Raw genomic sequence first — 21,281 nt, forward strand, 5'->3', positions numbered from 1 at the left:
AGAGTGGCCGGTCCTCCGGCGAAAAGTAAATCCGGTTGCTGTAGCTTTTTTACTATACAAAGTTTGTACTGGTGTAAGCCTTCAGTAATAATAAGTGGAAGTCTGGAATAATAAATAAAAACGTGCAGTGGTTGAAGGTAATACTGCCGGCTGACTCCATTGCTATTGAAGTAACAAAACAAAGATACGCTAATTGATCTTAAAATAAAACAACAAAGCAATATAGGCTGATTTTGGAATGGCTATAAATATTTTAAGAATGCGGACCCCTTTACAACGGCAGCCACGAGCGAGAGTTCGATGTTCACCTTCCCGGATGTGTGGAGGGGGCGCTGCGATCGAACAAGATGGCGCCGCCCTGGGAGTGCTAAATGGAATGGTCTATAGCCATTGACAAAGTGAGAACGGCGTCTTTGAAGCGCCCATCCTCCAGCACAGGCTTTGATTGCACATGTGTGCTCAAAATGCCCAAACGTTGTGGAAGGTAAGAAGCTGGAGGCGGGACAATTCAAGCTCCTCCCGGACGTTTTCCCCTCGTCTGTGACTCTCCCCAGGCTCCGTAACCAGTGTTGCCGCTGCATCTCAGTTGAGCGGTGCAATGCTACCACCACTGAAATAGGGAAGCTCAAAAACATTTTGCTTCTGGCAGCGCTGCTTTCCCGCGCTCCACTGCAGGTGGGATCGGGAAATAAGAGCATAGGGCCGGCCTACAGCTCACAATCTCATACCCTACATTATATTAGCTGAAGAAAAAGTTGCTCGAAATCGTTGCAGAAAAAGAAGAAGAATAAATGTGTGTAACCAGAGATGACACAAGCGCATCTTTTATGCAGCATAATCATATTGATCCTCACATCGAGTCAAAACAGAAACACAATATGGCCCATATGGAGCAGATAGTTGCATCACTCTTAAAAAGGGACGAGAATGAAGCTTGGGATGCAGCGAGGGAAAGGGAAACTGAACAATGAATCATGCACATGCTGGTAGCAAGCAGACTGGGAGCTCACTAAATGCAGAGTAGCACCCTCAAACATCCTTAAGCCACAAGGCGATATTGGAGCCTAGTTCAGCGTAACTACTAAGTACACCTGCAAAGGAAAAAGAGTAGCACAAGCGAACGACGCGCAGAGCGGCGAAATTGCGACACGTGGAACTATTGTTCCCGAGCGCGCCGATAGCAAGAAAGCCAGTCACGTTCCATAACTCAACGCGGGGGATGGTTGACAGAAAGCAGCCCATCTTAAAGCCCGTATCTCGAAAGCTATCTTATCCCTCAATTTTCTGCCGGCCACCCCCGTGTTTAGACATTGAACGTGACTGGCACTCTCACTATCGGCGCGCTCGGGAACAAAAGCGCCCTGTGTCGCCATTTTGCCGCTTGGGTCATCGGTCACTTGTGCCACTCGTTTTCCATTGCAGCTGTATATACAGCATAGAGAAAACAGAATCATGCACTTGTGATAAGTTGTGGTCTACGCCAAGTTTGGAAACCAAAAAACATACATCAAGAAATGTAAAATCACGGTAAAACTTGCGGGCAGCATGTCCCGAAACACCTCCCGACGTAGGATGTCACTGCTTTGTACTTTCGCAGCAAAAATATTTCCCAGACGGGCAAGACCCTGGGCCTGCCTGTCTCTCCCAAATAGGGCAGGCCGGGGGTCCTGCTGGTCCGGGAGAGAGGAAGGCTGAGACAAAGAGGTGGAAAAGGGGGGAACGGAACGAAAAGAAGCAGGCGTTTGCAACCGGGCAGCCCAACTCATTGCGCGACAGTTTTCGGATGTAACAGCTGGGTACGCAAACGCAATTAGTGAGAAATATGCATATCACTACGGGAGTTCGATGGGACCGGCATTTGAGAGGGTAACGGACAGAAAAACATATAAACTGAAAACGTATCAATGAGATTCTGCTACAGTAGTCTAGACACTTACCGGGCAAAGTTTTCCAAGTATCGCAGACGGGTTTCACCGCACCATATCAACAGGCAGTAACAACCAGGCAAGTGCCACTGCCTGGTTGTTGCGTCTAGTCGTTGGTTAACTGCTTACTCGCGACAAGGAATGCCTCGGGGAGACGACAGCATTGCACAAAATAGTAGCATTTTTGAGTCTCAAGAAGCACAACATGATTTTCTCCAGCGCAACCAAGTACACATACATCAAGAGGGATATTGCGAGAAAAGAAAAAGAAGCAAAAGCAGGAAATCGCCAAACCAAGTGCAGCAAACGCAGGATGTCACGCCACCACGTCAAGCTGACCTGGCCCCATTTCTAATAAATAGGATTTAGTGCCTTATATGCAAAATTCCATCACTCAGACTCTGAGACTTCCAAAAAAGGAACACTAGCGGTTCCAATAATTTGATAATTAACAAGAACAATAAAGAGCAAATTGAAGGCAAAACCGAATGTTCCTATTGTACTAAACAAAATTGGCTAGTGCCGAATCCACGGCCTTCCCCTGCCTCGAGGACATCAAGACCTGCGAGCCATTTCAAAACTCTTGGAACATCCAGCAATCCCAGAACTTGACAAAAAGAAAAGCAAGTGCCAGTCAAACAAATTACAGTGTAAAGAAAAAAGCTTCCTGCAATTCGTTATGGTTACTACCACTTGCAGAAAATTTGAGACATTTACAAAAGCTGGCAACAGTGGTTCGTTCCAAGTGGCTCGCATGACAGAGCTGCCCCAGCAGCCGAGGGGAACCGGCATCAGCAACACGCCACAAGTTAACCAATGGCTCACGCTAGCAGGCAGGTTCTGGAAACAGTCAGATCTGCCAACCACAGTGGCTGGTGGCAAATGAATTCCCTCTCAGTGGGCCCTTCCAGTCTGAGCTCAGAGCCTGGGAGAAGCCCAGCCACTGCACTCAAGAGAGTGTACAATCGACAGCAAAAGTTTGCAGGGCACGGGAGCACCAGCCGAAAAGACTGGCTGCGCCTTCTGACGACGCCCCCGACCTAACAGGGACTGGCGCAAGGTGCCGTGAAATGTCATCTGTAGCATGCGAGCTCCATCACCCATCATGGTGGCCGAGGCAGACGAGCGGCATGACGGCTGATAAAGCGGCACCTTGCGCAGGTTCCAGTTATCTCGTGCGCATTGAACAAAAGCGAGTAAAAAAGTCATGACTGCGAGCACGCAAAGAGAGCAAACTCTTAAAGCACGAGTCTTGAGAGCAGTCGTGCACCTTTAGAAGCCTCAACCTGCAAACTTTTGCTGTCGACTGTATTTTGGAATATTCGTTTCAGTCAACTTGCCAACCTTTAAAATTATGCTCAAAAGCGGAATGAAAAATGTGCCTCAATACTGGTGGCACTATTATCCAATCAGATGAGCCCTAAACAGCTCTTTTTCTATCGCGTTGGAGTCTCTCAAACGTGATAGAAAAAGAGTAATGTGCACGTGGTGCCACGAGGGAATACGCTCCTGGGTTCAGTGAACTCTCATGACACAAAGAAAATTTATCTATACTTAGGCTTCTCTGTGGCAGGCAGTTTGAAAAACAAACCTTAAAGAAAGCTACAATAAATATGAAAGTCTCTTGAAAAACCATGCCTCTACAGGCAAGCTTGACCCACTGCCGCAATGTCGGAGACTTTGGGACAGAGATATACCAGTGATCCATTGCTAGGTGGTTTCCCGGTCTGTGTTCGTCTGCAGGAGGGAACAGGCTTGTACTTATGTACATGTCTACTCGCACCTGGGACCCTATGCTACGCGGAGGGACCAAGCGGGACCAAGCGGGACCAAGCAGGACCAAGCGAAATTGGGATAAAGCCTGATTGGCTAGCGGCACGGCTGATTGGCTAGCGGCAAGTGCTGATTGGCTAGCGGCACGGCGCTGACCAATCGCAGCAAATGGCGTTGTCCTGGTCCCCCGGTTCAGCTTGGCACGTCCAAAGGCATCCAACTCAATTTAAAAAATTTTTAATCAGCAATGTCGTATTGCTGGATAGTAAAGCTATATCGCGGCGACAATGTATTTCACCACTCCGTCTGTTTACTCTTGCAGCAATAGGCAATATGAGGTGTCTTTGAAAGGATATTGGATGAACTTCAATGCCACAAATACACTTGTACACCTAGTGTTCATCCTTTGCAACCAAGTACACCCAGAGCAACAAATATCTTTCGGTGCAAAGTAAGAAGGTCCCACACCTTGAGCAGGTACGACCTCGACCCAAAGCAAACGTAGGCATCTTGTACAAATAAAAGTGGACAGAATTGTCGGGGCCTTCCCCCGTAGCAGTGGGGCACAAACGCTAAAATATGAGGCCAGCTCATCTCTCGTGTCCACACCCAACAGCTCGGGATTTGAGCGGCTCCCGGTGTTCCAGTCTAAGGTTCTGCGAGCCGTAGATGAACAATGCGGCTCTTGTAGGACCAACCTCCGGGGTGTCGAACCACTTGGCACCATACGACAACGAATCACGTCGACTACACCCCATTCACCTCAAAAGTGACAGAGTGGAGAAGGCTGGACCAATCAATAGCCTGCCTTTCAATGCCCGATCTCTGCACCCAAGTGCGCACAGAGAGCGTGGCGCAAGGCCGGGGTTAACTGACGAGCAGTTAGTTTGCAGCGTCCCATCGGCTCGGCTTCAAACGAATTACGGACACGGCCCCGGGGGGGCCTACCGGCACTGCGGGACGCTCGCCCCTGCTCGGCCTCTCGGCCCTCCCGAGTCTGCGAGCCCGAAAGCCCGAGCGGAAGGCGGGGAATAACAAGAGACGGCCTTCTCGCCGTGCAGGACACAAACAAGGATGGGTTGCGGGTGTTATTGGACAGGTGCGTTATGTACCAAGGTTTTCGTGAAGAAAGCAGCGTGTAGTTGCAGCAAACAAAAAGAGCATTAAAATGTAACAAAGGGCATTACACAGCAAGGGGTACAAGGATGTCGCCAAGGTCATTCACTAAGTCCCAGGCTCGAATCGTCCCTTTCTCGAAGTTAAATTTGGACATTCTCACATTGCCAAGTACACAAAGACGCACGTATGAACGCACCGACATGGTCGAGCATTTGTTCAGAGTAGGTAAATTCCCTTCGTGGTTGGATATATGAACAAATTAGCTTTCCTTTTCGTCCATGGGAGCCTCCTACAGCCTCGCAACTCGGCATCCTCTATACTGGACTCCCAACGAACCAATTTTACAGCTACTCAAAGGCGACGACCGAGAAAAGGGAAATCAGCTGCCTCGATTCATCCCAAGAAAGACACTGAACGCGGTGGCTTAGCTCGGTGCTGCAGTTGCCACCGTTTCTCTTTCTTCGACTTCACCCTCTTTCAATAAAAAATACTCGACTAATTATAGGTTTCTCGCTAGCAAAAGCGCAGCATCCATAAGAAATTGTTCTGGGAAGACCGTTGTCAACCCTGGACATATCTAGCTTCAATGCAGCCTGACCCACGGTTTTTATTTTTCCCACATTGTGTAGAACTTAAAAATATGTCCCAGATAGCATTAAGGAAGTGTAGAGCGAGACCACAAACCGCAAATATTCCGAGCATCCGCCCGTTCCACAACGAGTTCCCACCCCTCAATGTTGTAACATTTGGAAACTGCACAAAGGACACTTCTTTACGTTGACCTAAGGAGCACCCATCTTCCAGTTTTACATGATCCAAATTTTGAGTAGGCGCTTGCTCGGGATTTTAAGGTAAGAGTGCAATATCCAAGGAAGATTTAGTGTCGAGCCAGCTGTTGTACAGGGCAATCACAAATCGTACAGTGAACATGCATTTTAGCCTAGAATGAAAAGTAAGCTAACAAGACCAAGCACCATTCTTTCGTTTTAGCAGTGCAACAATTGAAATTTGCTCCTAGCTCACAGTTTATTAGAAAGTATTCTTTGCAGCTTCAATTTTAAGGCTCCTACTACTACCTTGTAACCCTAAAGTAATAGAGACATGGGTTCTTCCATAAAGCACTTTGCTTCTAAACTGAAATTCCTCATTGCCTCTGTTTCACAAGGGAGGCTTTCAAAGGCCAGCTGGCAGCACTCAAAGAGAGAAGAATGTTTTGATGAGTCACAGATGTGGCTAAACGCGAGCTACCCCTGCAGCTATGCCACTCTGGGCTCCTGACGCTGGCAGACGTCCGGAATAAAATGGTGCCCGCTCGAACGGGTAAACCCTCGACAGACTAATTTGGGACATGCTGGCCCAAACTGAGCCAAAGAGGAAAGGTTAGAAAAGTATGACATGGGGCAACCGTCAGGGCGCCGACAGGGCCGATCCCAAAGGGCGTTCTTGCACCTCGCAACACTGACCTCGGGTACTCCCAGCTGACGGCAGGCACCGAGGAAGTTCTCCACGTTGCGTCTGCACTTGGCCATGGTCAGCTTGGGCTGCCAGAGACAAGATGAGCGCAGTCAATGGCCCGCCGAACGGCCCACCTACGGCCGTCGTCAAATTCCTCAAATTCCCAGCTTTTGGTTCTTACGCTAAAATTCCTAAACAATTTGTTAAAATGAGGATGCCTAAACTATGTTTCATATTCAGTGTACGATGCTGTCGAAGGTACAGCAACTCGAGTGCGCGGCTTTATCTGGCATCCCCTATCCACGAGAGTGCGTGCAAATCCAACACTAAATCGGGACACATGCTTTCACTAGCAGCTTTGATGGTGTTGAACACAAAATATGAAACTGAGTAGAGAGTGATTGTCATGAAGAAGACGCGCCAAACTCGGCAGCTGGGCTCCCAATCGGCCGACCGCACCTCCGAACCAAGGGAGAGCCGAAAGCGGACCCTAGAAATGTGGTCGGCCTTGGGTAGGCTGGAGTCAAATTTCTTGACCGTCGTCAGGCGTCCCTTAGCTCTCCCCTGACAGTTCCCCAACTTCTCTAGCAGAATGAGCAACACATCCTCCAAAAACGTCGCAAAACCCACCGTGCAAGATATATATACCGTAAAACCACGAGAGAGAGCCCACTGTTAAGAACGGAACCTTCGGCGACCTTCTTCCGAGTTTCAACGCTGCGGAAACGAGTCAAGACGAGTCCGGGACCGTCGCCCGCTTGTCGGGGCCTGCGCGAAACGAGTCCCGACGAGTCCGGGACCGTCGCCTGCGTGACGGGGCCTGCGGCAACAAGTCTCAACGCGCCCGTGACGTTAGCGGGACGTGTGTGTGTGCGTGGTGGTTGGTGCGCTCGGGAAAGGGAGAGAGGCATGGCCTAACTGCGGAGAACTTTGGCTACGTCGCACTGGACGGCGGACTTTGCTGCGTCGCACTTGACGGCGGGTTGCTGCATCGTACTGGCTGCCCTGGCGGAGAGTGAGGGAGAAACGGACCCTATATAAGGCGGAGCGCGAGGCTGCTCCGTTGTTCTCTCGGATTTGACGACTGTATCGCTACCATGTAATTAAACCGTTCGTTACGTTACCAAGTCTCCCACCTCCACTGAACCCCTGGGTTCTTCACTTCGGGGAATGGACGTCGTCTCGAGCCAGGAAGCTTCCGGACGTGCGGCTCAAACCCCGCCTCGAACACCACCTAACATCAAGAGCAAATCGGCTGAAAACACGCAGTGGGCTAACTCTCCGTGTGCAATCAAGAAAAGTTTTAAATAATTGCTCATTTTAGCTTGTGTCCCTTCCAAGCTTGTTATGGTGGCGAGGGGCAATGAAGCAAAGATGACTGTACATCCCAGCTAGCATGTTCACTTACATCCCGCCGTAGTGAACTAGCCGCATTTACGCCGAGGCCATCATTGATCAGCCAAAAATATGGGTGGGCTATATTTCAGGGGTGGGGCATCTCTCAAGATTTTACGGTAGGAGTGCACATTGTCCGCGTCACAGCCTGCCAGATAAAATCCTCAATCCTCTCCTCCATTAGTTGCAACCGGTGACACCAGACGACTCTTCGACGACAGACTAGTGGTTGCCTGTTGCAGCCTCGGTTTACCAAGCTTTTCTATAGCAGACACGCTCAATTTTAAAGTAATTTTTTGGGTGCGTATTGTCACACAGAGCTTGGCACTTACGCTACACGTGTTGCTCAGACACTGCGTCCTCATTGGCCCTAGTTTCATGCCTCAATGGCAGCAAGAACAGTTTTTACGAATGCGTGGAAGCAGAAGTGTCATGCCAACAAAACACTTCTTTTTTCAGTTCCGTTGTCTGGTTGGTGGAGATGCTGTCAGAATATTTCACTGGGGCACGCGTGTGCCAATAGGACTTCAGTTGGTTGATTAATTGCAGTGTTTGCCGCGTCCACACCTACGTGTACCTCAGACTGTGTTACCACCCCCGAACAAGCAGAGAAAGAAAAGCACTGACCACGGCGGGGGACGGCACATGGATGCTGGCAACCGAGCGTGGCCGCACCTGGTTGGCCAGGTGGCAGAGCACCACACCGTCCATCAGCGAGGGCCCCAGCTCCGGGGGCAAGCTCACCTTCAGCCGGCTTTCAATCACCTGCGGGGAGGCCATCCCGGCTCGGACGTGCTCCAACCCATCCCCCGTCAGAGCGTCACCGTTCACTCCCACGCGAGTTAAAGGCCACACACCCCAGGCCGTGCTCCAGAGGTAGTATATGCTCATGGTGTATCCTAGACTTTGCTACATTTTTATCACCAGCACCTTCAAAACGTAGCACAAAATTTGAGGTGCATTTGGTGTTCCATTTGTGACCCCCGTGTATCGTGGAGAGCTGTGCAGAAATTTGTTTCTCTATGGTCATTGCAATTCTACAAAAGCCTGCGACTGTCAGTAGAGTGTAATAAACAGTAAAATCCAAATGTGTAAGACTATGGTGCCTGGAACACATTTCTAACTGGTGTGTTATTCCGACCCTACTTCGGTCCCACAACAAAAGACGTCAGCCAGGGTGTCATTCCGTCCAATGTCTTAACGACTGAACGTACAAGTTGAGGTAAAAACTAGGAGTTGATGCAAGTGTCGCTGTCTTCGCAACATTCCAACTCCTGGCTGCCAGAGCTTCTGTATACAAAACAACCTGCGGCAGAATATCCGCCGTTGCTGCCACAACCCCGCCAGGGTCACGACCGGCGACAGCACGACACTTCTGCGACGTCATTCGGTGGAAATCAAAAGACCACCATTTAGGACGTGGTAAACACATCGGTTCGAGACGCGTTCCGCGCACCATACCAGCGAGGGTGGCATTGCCGGAGGAAAGGGCTTAGGGCGCACCCATCGCAGCTGGTCCAACAGCTCCTGCTCCTCCCGGGCCTTTTCCAGACCCCTGCGGATGGTGAAGTGGGGGTCTGGCCCCACGGCCAGAGCCCTGCGGGGAGGGGTGCGGGGGCTGCCTTTCCCCCGCTCGGCTGGAGGTGTCAGCCCGTTGGGCCTCCCAGGGGACGGGGCCTCCCGCACGGCACCCCTCTCCACCTTGGGGGCGCTCTGTAAAGTCCGCACGTCACCCCGGTCAGGCCGCTTCTTCCCCGCACTTTGTCAGGAGATTGCTTCGAGCAATGTTTCTGGGGAATCTAGTGACACGAAACTGTCGGTTGAGCGGATGGCACGTCGGTCGCCCCGGACCGTCTCCCCCGCGAGGTGGCTGAACGTAGTTGGTAACGCCGGAGACGTTCCCAGCGACGATAAAAGGCAGGCCTGAAGCATGCGCCGGAGTATTGGGTTGCGGGCCACGACGACGGCAGTCGACACATGACTACATTCCGACCGGCCGGCACGTAAAGCCTGGCAGACGGCAGCAAGAGAAACCCAACGAGCTGCAACGACGAGCAACCGTCCACACTCGAGTACCCCCCCCTCACCCTCGGCCAGCAGCTGACGAGATTAAGACGTGTAGGCGGGAAAGCGGTCTTACCTGACACGGGGGCTGCCTCCAGGCTGGCCGGTCCTGCTCCAGCCGCTGCTGGGCCAGGGCTGCCTCTAACCGCTGCTGGTGCACAATGGCCTCGTGCCTCGCCCGGAACTCCTCCTCCTGCGCAGAGGGGGCAAAACTCGTCCCAATGTCCGCCCAATCCGCACCGGCAAGGAAGCATTCGTCGGCCGAGGAACCGGAGCCGGCCCCTCGCTGCGGTGTCTCGACTGCCTTTTCAACTTTTACCGCATCCCCCAATTTCTCCTTGACGACGTCGTGAAAGCGCCACGTAGTTGCCGGTCGCGATTTTGGCACTGTGAAAATCTACACAAGCTCCAGCAGGCGAGAGATGGGACTCTGCGACAACAGTGACACTTGCGTTCACTCTCACTTTTTGCCGAGACTTCTAGGGCCAAACACTAGGATCGCGACACTTTTGGGAGGTCCTTTGTAGCCCCTTCAGCACCACTCCTGGCATGCGGGAAAGATACACCAGTTGAAGACGGGGCACCCTTGCTAGCTGCCCACTCAATTAACCGATGATGGCGTTGGAAGCGGCATTGGACCTTTTGTTGCAGCTTTTGTAGCGGGCAAAATATTGGTTCGAAGCAGCCACTGAAGCTTTTGGAGCAGATGCCAACGTCTGTTACCATGTCGCATGAAAAGGTGATTGCGTCGCTAAGTGAGGTCATACCCGACTTTGATTCAGGGTTCTTCTTTGCTACCTGAGCATATATTACTTATACTTTGTGGTAAGAACAGATTGGTTGCAAAAAAAACACACTCCATCCTCCTTCTTAGAAGGGTGTAGCCCGAAACAACCCATTCCCGTTTGAACCCGTCCCATTTCGACCCATTCCCGAATCGACTTTCCCGTTTGAACCCGTCCCGTTTCGACCCATTCTCAAAACGCCCTTCCCGTTTCGTCCCATTCCCGAAACACCCTTTTCGTTTGAACCCGCCCCGCTTCAACCGATACTCGAAAGACCCTTTGCGTTTGAACCCGTCCATTTTCAACCCATTGGTATAAGATCCCGGGCATCACAGCCTCTTCGCGAAAAGTCTCATCGTTCTAACCCTCGTCCACGCACCTTTTCTGCTTAAGATTATATGTTCTAAAATACTATTGCATGCCAATGTATTATAAAAATATGCACTTTGTTCAAGCAAGCTTCGAAGTAATATTAATTATGCCTACTTCAACCACTTAGTGTTTTTGCTTCCTTTTTTTTAATTTCAAGATGATTTTCATAACGCGCAACCGCGAAACGGTCTATGTACACTCTGCAACACTGTTACTGTAAAGACAACCCTCTCGCTTTTTTTTTAATTTTACTTCAAAATGATATTAGCAGATACTAAATTTAGGGGACACTGTGCAGGCGATGCTACGAGTCAATAGGACCAACCAAATAGCATCAAAAGTGTGCATCGTGGCATTCGTCATCTATCTGTGTGTGCTCTTTCAATGGCTGAACCAATCAAGCACTGCGAATGTCCCATAACTTCTGCTTTTAGTATGCCTGTTCGTGACTACATGTGTTTAAAGAGACAATGAAGACAATTTGGAAGTTCAGTTTAACGATTGAAATAGAGATGTCAGGCGTCTTCCAGGTAATGCTGACAAAGTTTTGCCCAAATATGCACTTGCGTGCCGCACGAATGAATGTAACAAATCCAGCAATAATCACGCCGGAACCGATGACACAGACCACAAAAAAAATCCAGCTTTTGAGCCACATAGTCCGCGACATTTGAGGCTTGTCGGGCGATTGGTAAAAGTGAACGGACACCGCTCATCTTCGTTTTCGATTGTGAGTTGTCATCTTTTCTGCACATCCATCCAGCCTTTCATTTAACGAGACCTTTCTGCGTCTGTGGTGCACCGAAGTGTTGCGCTAAAATATGTGGGAACGAGGACATCGGTACACGCCCCTGCGCAAACCCGAGACTTTTGTCACTTTTATGCCGAGCTTCTTCGAGCAAGTCCATACTTGTGTTAAGTCTTGGGGTATTGATTGCGTCCGTGTTGAGCCTATCACGGTCTTCTGTCTCGCTTGGTACGTAACAGCAACACACAATAACTAACAACTAATTGTTCCTCGTTATGCAATAGTGCCGCTCGCAACATGATTGGCAACATCATAGGTGGCTGCATCGAAAAACTGCTGCAAGTGACCAAGTCACCCTTGCTTTGCATGAAGTGTGGCAACCAAATGAAGGAGTAGCTTGGCAAGCGGCATACGAAGCACGAATATCCTGGTTACCTGCAGTTGTAATGCGGTACAAAGCTCTCAAACCACGCAACAGCTCATCACGCCAGCTGCGCTCACAACCACTAAATTCTACCAAAACCGATAGTTCGCTGTTCACGACACCTCCCTTATAGGAGAGGCTGTATGGCGGGAAGGCCGACTGCGAGTTTCGGTTCCGATTTATTTTACTCGAAATGATAAGCTTCATAGAACTGTATAAAAAGATTGAGCATATTACCAGGTTCCTAGAGAGTAAAAAGAACACCCTTTTAAAAAAAATGAAAAAACTGTCAACATGTTTTTTTTTTAGGCCTTTGACTGTGCTTTGACATAAAACGAAACAAACTATATGGTGGGTAGAGATGCTGTGAAATACATATTTGTACCATTTTCGTTTCCTTCTACTCTTCGAATATTAGAATCGACCAGTAATAAAATATTTTTACTTCGTTCAAGCTCAGCTCGGTGCAGAGGTGGCACAATTCTTAGCAAAAATGGCGCTTTGGCGCAAGATGTAGCAGACTTGTGTTGATGGCGCAAAATGGCACAAATGGCGTAACACTTTTATCACTGCGAAGCGGTCTCTTTGCCATTTGAGACGCCGAGCTACAAGCCAGAACTGGGCATTCAAAAGCTGCCAGGCACCGGGCAGCAGGCCCTAGCCCAAGCACCACTCACAGGGGTGACGTGGTTGTTGCCAGGCACGGGGGGGCTGGAGCAGGTGGAGGAAGGCAGGCTGCCGTTGCCGCTCCCCTCCGAGCCCCTTCTTGGCCCCAGACCACCTCCCAACCGCTGTTGCCGAAGGGCCTCCTTGAACTCCCTGTACGTCTGGATGTGGGGGTATGCCTTGCGGGCAACCCCGGGGCCCTCTCCGCTCTCCGGCGGTGCTGGTGGCCACCTGTAACTGATTGTACGGGGCGACCCTGAGCGCCCCAAGTCCCTCGCTGCACCGCCCGGCCCCAGCCGTGCGGTTACTGGAGGCTCCTAGGTTTCGTGGCCTGGGACTGGGCATGCACATCGCAGCTATCAAACACGGCGGAGCTCGTCTTTGTCGGTGTAACTGAAAGTGACCGTTCCATTCTACTGCAACTAATGGAATGTTAAGCTCGCATTCATTTTCTCACACGAACACGGGTGGCACGGACGTCCTACAGACGTTACGCAAGGCATCCTCAAAACATTAGGATGTCCGGAGAACGTCTGCAAGGAAGACCTTCGAGCAAAAAAAAATTAGAGGTGTGATTAATGCTCACGAAGGAAACGAACCATGTCTTACAGTAATGTTAGAGCTTCGATATAGAGAACGAAAATCGACAAAGGTTTAAAAGGGGCATTTAATATACGTCTGGCGGGTACGCCTGCCCAGCAAAAATAATAGCACGCCATGCGAGCAATGGCACGTGCTTGGGGTTGGTCGTCTTCTTTTGTGACGGCGCTAACAGTAATATCTAAACACCTCCAATAACTGTGAGGATGTTTCTAAGATATTCCTCAATGCCTCCGCCTAATTTAGAATAGCCCTTGGCAGAATTATCCTGTCCTCTATGGCACTTGCGAATGAGATGTGGTCGAACCTCTTTATAACGAAGTAGCGTTGGTTGTAAAAATTAGTGTGCTATATCCGATATTCAATGTTCCCAAATACAGCATGTTCCCAAAAAATATTTTTTTCACTGCAAAAATAAACTATGCATAGCTGAACGCTCATTCTGCGCCCAAATGTAGCGGTATTAGTTCGAACCAGATACCAGTGTTTCAGAACCAACTCTTATACCATCCAAAAGTTGTGCGTGATTTTCTGAAAATTTTTAGAGAAAAATGGGGGCCGTTTTTACCAGTCTTCGATGACTAAGCCATGGAGCTCCATGTATTGTAAAGATCTGTCGGACACTATTTCGCCATTTAAAATTTCAGAAAATCACCTATAACTTTTGATTAAGATAACGTTTAGTTCTGAAACTTTGGCGTGTGGTTCAGACCACTAGCGCCTCATTTGGGCCGAGAATATACATAATTTATTTTTGTGGGGAAAAGTGCTGTACATTTTCTGGAGGGCAATTCTGCGGATAGAAAAAATGGTGCAAACGAACCTCCGACCAAGTTTTGTATTTACTTCGCCATATCGACAATTGCTATAACGAGGTTTGACTGTATTGGGCGTCCTCTAGCAACATCTCCCTCGACCGGCCCATGAACTAAGCGCGCAGCAGGCAGCCTTGACCCGAGATTCAGTCATGCCCACCTGATCCCCTGCACATGGCCAACCCCGCCGGTGTCGGCAGCGTCCCTGTCGCCGTTCTTCTGGTTCGTGTCGTCCATTTCTTCCAGGGCCAGTTCCTGCCAACAGACCTCCAGCATTCATAACTCTGTCCCCGACAGAGCACAGGGCGGGAGCACCGTGCGGAAGCTGGCACCCAGGGAAATCACAGCTGGAATTCTTTTTTAGAAAACATAATTACTCAAAGAAACAGTAAAAAAAAATGTGACACCACTACGTCATATTTCATAGCGCGACACCGTGACGTCAGTGTCGCGTGACATTACGTGTCGTTGTGACATTGCCGTGCAACGTCGTGTCACCCTTGCGACACGCAGGTGTCGCGGTGTCACGCAATATGGTGAACGAATTTCCCCACTAAATCTAGCGAAAATCTTTTCTCCCTCAATTAGCTCGCCGCAATGTACGTACACAGACAGGACCTGTCGTGAAACCTTGCCGATAACGGCTATAAGTTGTAAAAAGTTGCGCAAAGAGCTTAAAAGGCCTTATGACGCGTTGAAGCAGAGTTGGTTGGGTCATGCTTGTGTATAGAAGCAGCTGAATGTATATAAAAAGATGGCGAGGAAACTAAGCTTCCTCGCCTTTCTCTTCAAAAAGACTTCTCCCAACCTCACTGTCCACCCCTCGAAACCAAAAACACAAAGTGCCGCGCCAGAAGGGGCACCCTGCACGGCCGTAGAAGCATGCTCGGAGGACTCACCCCGGCAAAGGCCTCCTCCGCGTCTACCTCCGAGCCGGGGCTCAGGGTGCTCGGGGTGCGGGGCCGCCCTGGGGAGGATTCCGAGAGGTGCCGGTGCAGCTGCAGCTCCCGCTCCTGACGCCGTTCCTTGGTCGCCTCGGCCGCACGCAACGCCAGCCGACCCCCCTCCTCGGGCTCGCAACCCGACTGCAAAGCGAAAGGCACCGCTTTAGGCCCTTCATTGAGTGGGTGGGGAAGCGACGCGCCGTCGGGTGTCCACAAAGATTGTCGAAATGGGCATTTGACCGAAGCACCGTCGAAAGGGCTGCTGGCCCAAGCTACCGTGCCTGTCCAAGAGCATTGCGCTCGAAACTTATTCCCCGGAAGCCATCGACCGTGAGACGAGGGCGCTAAATACACCCGTCCAAAATCTCGACTGGAAAGAAAACGCTGCTCGTTCGACAAAGACGGCGCCCAGAAAGCTCCCGACGCGTGTCGGGACAAGGAATTTGCTGGAGTCTCTTCCGGCTCGTGTTTCTACGGCATTTCCCGACCCTGGTCAATTTCAGGCACCGAAAAGAAAGATGATCAAAATAGCCAGAGAGTTTTCGACCATGCCGCGATGAAGTGCGCCTCCAGTGGGTCTTCTCGGAAGGCAGATTCGGTCGGATTCTTTGGACGTACGAGTCAAGCTCGACGAAGTTGCGGGTGCTACCGTCGCTCACTCGCAACCAGCCACTTTTACATTGAAGTAGAAGGGTCTATTAAAGGCACGCTTTGCCCGGTATCAAAAATACTGAACTGCGTTGCTCGCAAAAAAGCGTCGTTAGAGTGGAAGGTTGAGGCAGAAAAGCGAGAAGACTAAGCTCTTCCTCGGCCTACAGGCTTGCTGCCAGACCCACAAGACGTGCAGCAACCACTGCAGCCGCGTAAACCGCCTCCGACTCGGCAAGGGTGGGGTCTGCGCCCGACGGGCTCTCGTTTTGGTGAGACCCGAGGTGGCTGCGAGGACGCCGCCCAAAAAGCTGCCTCGCGGGTCCGTGCGCGCCACGACGCCGTCAGCTTGCACGAACAGAGCGGGGCGCGCCTCTCACCTCTGGCGTGTCCTGGGACCAGCGCCGGTCTCCATCGGACGTGCTGTAGCCAGAGTCGAGGGTGGACCGCTTGGCCTCCGGCAGCTGCCCATTCAGGTGGCGAAGCTCCCCACTGCGCACACGCGGGCCACAGTGGATAAATACGGGAGCAGAACGGGCAAACTGCAAGTGCACACATTGCTGGTCCCCAAACGATAGGTTAGCCATGTTCATTTTGACACGACTTCTCGTCAACTTTATTTATTTTTGTACAACGGTGTTTGCCGGTGTTTCTGGGTAAAGCAAGGAAGCTATAGATACAGCCCTTACAGGCGTTGCCAGCAATACGGTCCCGTGGAGACCACCGACGTCTGCATCTATGCTCTGCTGTTTCCAGGAGGCTGAAATGCACGGGACATTTCTGTCTCGATTATTACATTAACGTTCTGCGGCACGGGGCTTATGGCCAGGCTTAGGCGGTCGGCCGCAGACTATCCTCGTCCGCACCTGAGTCGACTGTCGGGTTGTCCGGCTCACAGATCCTTGGGGGACAGATTTTGCTCACTGTAAGAGTAACATCTAATCTGCCTCTAGCGGAGCGAGTTAAGATATTGTTCCCGGATGGTTTGTCTGCTAACGGGAGCGAAGAACGGGGTATGGCTACAAAAAAACGTCATTAGCGGACTAAAATAAAACGAGAAAATACCGTACGTCGTCTCCTAACCAACTAAAAAAAAAGTAAATAATCTGCTATGAACCAAGTGCAACAACCAAGTGAGAGTAGTATCGGTTGCGGGCTGAAATTGCAATTATCTGCTATTTTACGTTAGAAACGATTTGCAACACCTGCTGTTTTTGCAAATTTCAAGTTGTTTTACTGCTGCACACGAACTGAAATCCTCCAATGGATGAAGGAGCATTCTGAATAAGCACATCAGAGGCTGCAAGAGCCTTTTTGCCATTTGTGTGTTGGTGAGACTTTCTCACCAAAATACTGCACGGTCGTGGGCTCTCGAACGGAAATCCTCATTGGTCGATAACACTCGCCCAGCAGAAAGCTGCGACGCCACATTCAACCGGCAGCCGAGAAAGCTTTCGCTCTCAGCTGGGACCAAAATCAAACCTTAAGAGCTAGCAACTGTGGCACTGAGGGTGCATTTGAAAAAGCAAAGAGCTTTTGGCAAGCTTCAAAAGCTGCCTACAATCAAGAGTGTGCCGTGACAGCAGGCACCAATATGAGACTTCCCTGTACACCGAAGATCTTTGTTGCTACGCCAAAATTAGCCAAATGCCATTTTTTGCAAAACGTGTGCGGCCCCACGTACAGCATTCCGGGGTTGCTCCTGGGCCCCTTGCGGAACTCCGAGTCGAGTAAGGCTCCCCGCTTGCGGTCTTCTTTGATGGCCTCCATCTCCAGGAACTTGAAAACATGCACCTTGCCCCGCGTACACAGCTGCGTAAGACAGAGGGAGCACGCTGTAACCTAGAACTTGCAGCAGGTCCGTGTGGCCCGACTGTTCCACAAACATTTGGTCACAGGAGTAGTAACTCCTTGCAAAAGTGATGCAGTCTGACACATTCTTGAAGTTTCAGGCTTCGCTATACTTCGTTTCAGCTTCGGTCCGAGCGCGGCTGATGTTATGAGCCGAAGGGCCAATCAAAGAGCGCAAAAAGCGCAGTGTCAAGGTGTGCTCTCTGTGCCTGATAGGACTAGCCGGCGGAGAAGCGCGCACAGAGACACGGCGAATACCGGCTGGTCCTATCAACTGCAGAGAGCACGCCATGACGCTGTGCTTTTTGCGCTCTTTGATTGGCCCTTCGGCTCATAACATCGGCCGCGCTCGGACCCAAGCTGAAACAAAGTATAGAAAAAACCTCTCTTGGCGGCTGTAAAAGCTCCGTCGGTTCTGCTCACTTTGTCAGCGTTTCTAGCACTTAGAACGGATAGATGTTAGGATGATTCTTGATGCATACAGCCTTTTAACCTACAACTGCCTACAGTGCATCCTCCTGAATGGTCGTAATGCTCCCACTGCCGAGCGAGTACAGGCTCGGGAGCTCAGGTTGCTTGTGAGTGCAACTAGAGCTATGCAGGCACAAGGTAACGAACCCCAGCACAAAAACTGCCACACTATTTTTGTAGTGTAGAACCTAAAAATTCCGAACAAACACCTGCCCCCAAAATATTGCCCGTCTCATTTTTCTGGCCAAACATCCGGGGGCTTTAGGATTTAAATGTACAAATTTCCCGAATCCAGAGCATGTCATGACCCAATGGGCACAGCTTTACAGTCCCTCACAGGACAAGGAGCGTCTTTCACATGCCTCGTGGCTTTCCATCCTGCTTTGGCTGCATGTGCACACACCAAGCTCACAAGATGCCCAAATGGGGGGCACAACCCAAGGACTACCAAGAGAACACTTGCGACAGGACCATCGCTCGCAACTCAACTTTATCACTCGAAAAGGAAGAAAACACATAACACCACGAAATCTACATGCATACCACCAAATCTGACGGTTATGTGTTATGCATTCTTTTTCCTATTCAAGTAATAGAGTTCAGTAGCGAGTACAACTGTTCTCCCGTTGTGAGTGTTTCTTTCGTGGTCTTTGTTCTTTGCAGCTGCTATTTTGTCGCGATAAAATGCAAGTTCCGCAACAAGCAGACCCCTCCCCCGCCGGCCGTACGTACGAAGGCGGGGGGAGACACGATGGGGTTGCAGTCGAGCAGCAGCTCTTGGAGGGAGGTCATGAGGCGCAGGGCGGGCGGCAGGCGAGCCAGCCGGTTGGCGCCCAGGTCCAGGCGCCACAGGCGCAGGCCGCACAGCTCCACGGGCAGCTCGACCAGCCGGTTGCGGCGCACCCGCAGGCACCGCAGCCCGGACAGCTCCCCAATGCCGGGGGGCAGCAGGCACAGCTCGTTGCACGACGCGTCCTGCACGCCCGCCCGTTCGTTAATGACTGGGCAACGCGGGCTTTGGCAACAAATGGCTCGGGCAACGAGCCCCGACGGAGAGGACCGACGTCTGCCCGAGGAGGCGGCCGAAAAGCTTTCGGAACCGCCGGAGCCACCAAATAGGCGACACTTCGGGGTGACGACGCTTCTGCCATCTAGTCGCTTCAAATCATTGTGGCCAGTTATCCAAAACTTTAACTGAAATCGTAGAAAACACTTCTTCTAGAAACGTTTGAATAGTCCGCAACAAAGCAATCGCCCGAGCTTTCTAAAACCATGCCTAAAACTCGGGAAGTTGTAAATCGTAACTGAGCCAGTTGTTCTGCGCTAGGCAAGAAACTGGCCACGAGACAATCTGGGAAGAGTGTGTCGATGCTCCAAACTTATTTAGTGGCTCTAGTAACTACCCTCGCAGGAACACAACCAAATTTGAAGCAATGCGCGAGGAGATTTCCAAGTCCACCGATTTCGGGTGCCGATTCATACCCTATTCTTCACAAAGCATTTCCACCGATAAACAAAACAGACGGCTGTGCCACTAAATTTCTTTTTATTATTATGCGGACGCCATAGGCGATATACGAAATGTAGAGCGGCATCTAGTAGCGCGCCTGAACTACATCTGCTAGCAGCGAGAAACCGAAACCAGTGACCCAACTTGCAGAGAACCAATGTAAACAAGCTACCACGCTTCGTACAAAAGTTGCAATGCTAACACGTTGCTGCGTTTTGCTGCGGAAGTGGTGATATGTACCTTTGATTCGTGCGTGATGTGAACACAAGTGTGAACAGGGTTCACATTTTATTCTCCTTTTTTTTGTCGTTGCTATACACACAGCTTTTGACAATAATCGGCGACAGCGTGAAAAAACATGCTGACGTTATTGCACAGCATGAACCAATTTATAGCTATTGAACCGTGCCCTAATCTTTTCACAAAGTTTTACCGGAATTGTTTCTGAATTTGTGAGTTTTTTTTTGTTTTTTTCTGATGCATGCACTAGTGTTGGCCCCTGTTTTTCTTGATGCAAAAGCAGCTCAATGTATGCAGACGAGACCGAGGCTGTGAAGCAAGGAAGGGGAAAAACGGATTTAATAGTTCAAGCCACCAATTATCATTGCGGATGCGTGTGGTTAACAGTGAGCAACAAAAGCTGAAAACACCACAGAAAACAATCTTATTGCTTAGCAGCAATTTCTATGCGCCGAGAAACTGAGGTAGAGGAGTCAGAAACGGAAACGTCAGAACGCCGAGCACTGGTTGGAATTATTGGGTGGACCTTTATCTCAACCTTCACTCGCCAAACACGTTACAACACGGAACGCCGGCGTCCAGTGTTTGGCTCTCGCATTTGAATGCGTTCGACGAGTGCAGTGTAGACGAAGGAAGCTACCCACCAATCGTTCCAACCAAAGCTCGGCGTTCTGACAACTCCTTTCGTCTCTTCCTCTTCCTCAGTTTCTTTGGTCATACACTTGATCTGGTGTCGGTCGACGAGGTTTGTAAAACGCCTCTAAAACTAAACTGGATAGTTTGTCGATCAAATATTCTTGAAGATACGACATGTCCCTTTGCTCTCAAATCTCAGAGTGAGATTTCGCTTTCTTTTTCGTCGAACACCACGTTCGATTATATCACTTGCTTAGGCTCATTGCAGTGGCTAAAGCTTCGGTGTCAGCAGCAGCAAAGAGCTACGCTGCAGACGTCGGGTGGAGCAACATCGGCGAGGCCAGCTTCATTTCACGGCCTCCTTTTGCTCTCCTTTGTTTTTTGTTGCAGCCGAGGTCAAAATTTTGTTTAGTACAAAGTAACTCGGGGGTAGTTTTGGGAAATTCAATGCTATCATTCTGCCAGGTTTAAACAAATCTTTCACCGGTGCAACATCCATCAACTGTGCTTGTTGATGCTATTTGAAATTAATTTTAGCTCTTTTTAATGCCTGAAAAATATTTCCCAGGGCACAGTTTTTTTTACTCGGAGCTTTCCACAAATTAAAACTTTCACCAGTAACAGCTAACAAAAGACTACCACTAAACAGTAAGACGCCATGTGTCTTCACGTTGAAAATTAATTCAAAGTCCTTTGTCCACGTTGGGTGATCAGAAGTCAGAAAACAATAAAGTTGCTGAATCACAATCAGTGGCAGAGCGTCTCTGCCCCGGAAAATCGAAACCGAAACTCAGGAAACTTTCCGCTACCAAGATGGCCACGCACACAGCACTGCCAGAC

General features: G+C 50.2%; 1 protein-coding gene across 4 annotated transcripts in view; it reads right to left on the bottom strand.

The window, feature by feature from the left end:
- Positions 1-21,281, bottom strand: part of LOC8050433 (leucine-rich repeat and calponin homology domain-containing protein) — a 42,267-nt gene that overhangs the window by 14,636 nt on the left and 6,350 nt on the right. For 2 of the 4 annotated variants that reach the window (XM_040498839.2, XM_040223422.3), the window contains exons 4-13: positions 18,788-19,030; positions 17,418-17,545; positions 16,114-16,225; positions 15,041-15,226; positions 14,302-14,396; positions 12,738-12,957; positions 9,808-9,924; positions 9,171-9,380; positions 8,295-8,432; positions 6,281-6,358 (exon numbers count right to left, since the gene is read on the bottom strand). In XM_040498839.2, coding sequence (XP_040354773.2) covers positions 6,281-6,358; positions 8,295-8,432; positions 9,171-9,380; positions 9,808-9,924; positions 12,738-12,957; positions 14,302-14,396; positions 15,041-15,226; positions 16,114-16,225; positions 17,418-17,545; positions 18,788-19,030 — 1,527 coding nt within the window. Of the gene's footprint in view, positions 1-6,280; positions 6,359-8,294; positions 8,433-9,170; positions 9,381-9,807; positions 9,925-12,737; positions 12,964-14,301; positions 14,397-15,040; positions 15,227-16,113; positions 16,226-17,417; positions 17,546-18,787; positions 19,031-21,281 lie in introns of all 4 variants that reach the window. The other 2 variants (XM_029978336.4, XM_040223421.3) reach the window with 1 other exon arrangement.

The sequence above is a fragment of the Ixodes scapularis genome, unplaced genomic scaffold (genome assembly GCF_016920785.2).
Source record: "Ixodes scapularis isolate PalLabHiFi unplaced genomic scaffold, ASM1692078v2 PGA_scaffold5__190_contigs__length_132052651, whole genome shotgun sequence".
Lineage (NCBI taxonomy): Eukaryota > Metazoa > Arthropoda > Arachnida > Ixodida > Ixodidae > Ixodes > Ixodes scapularis.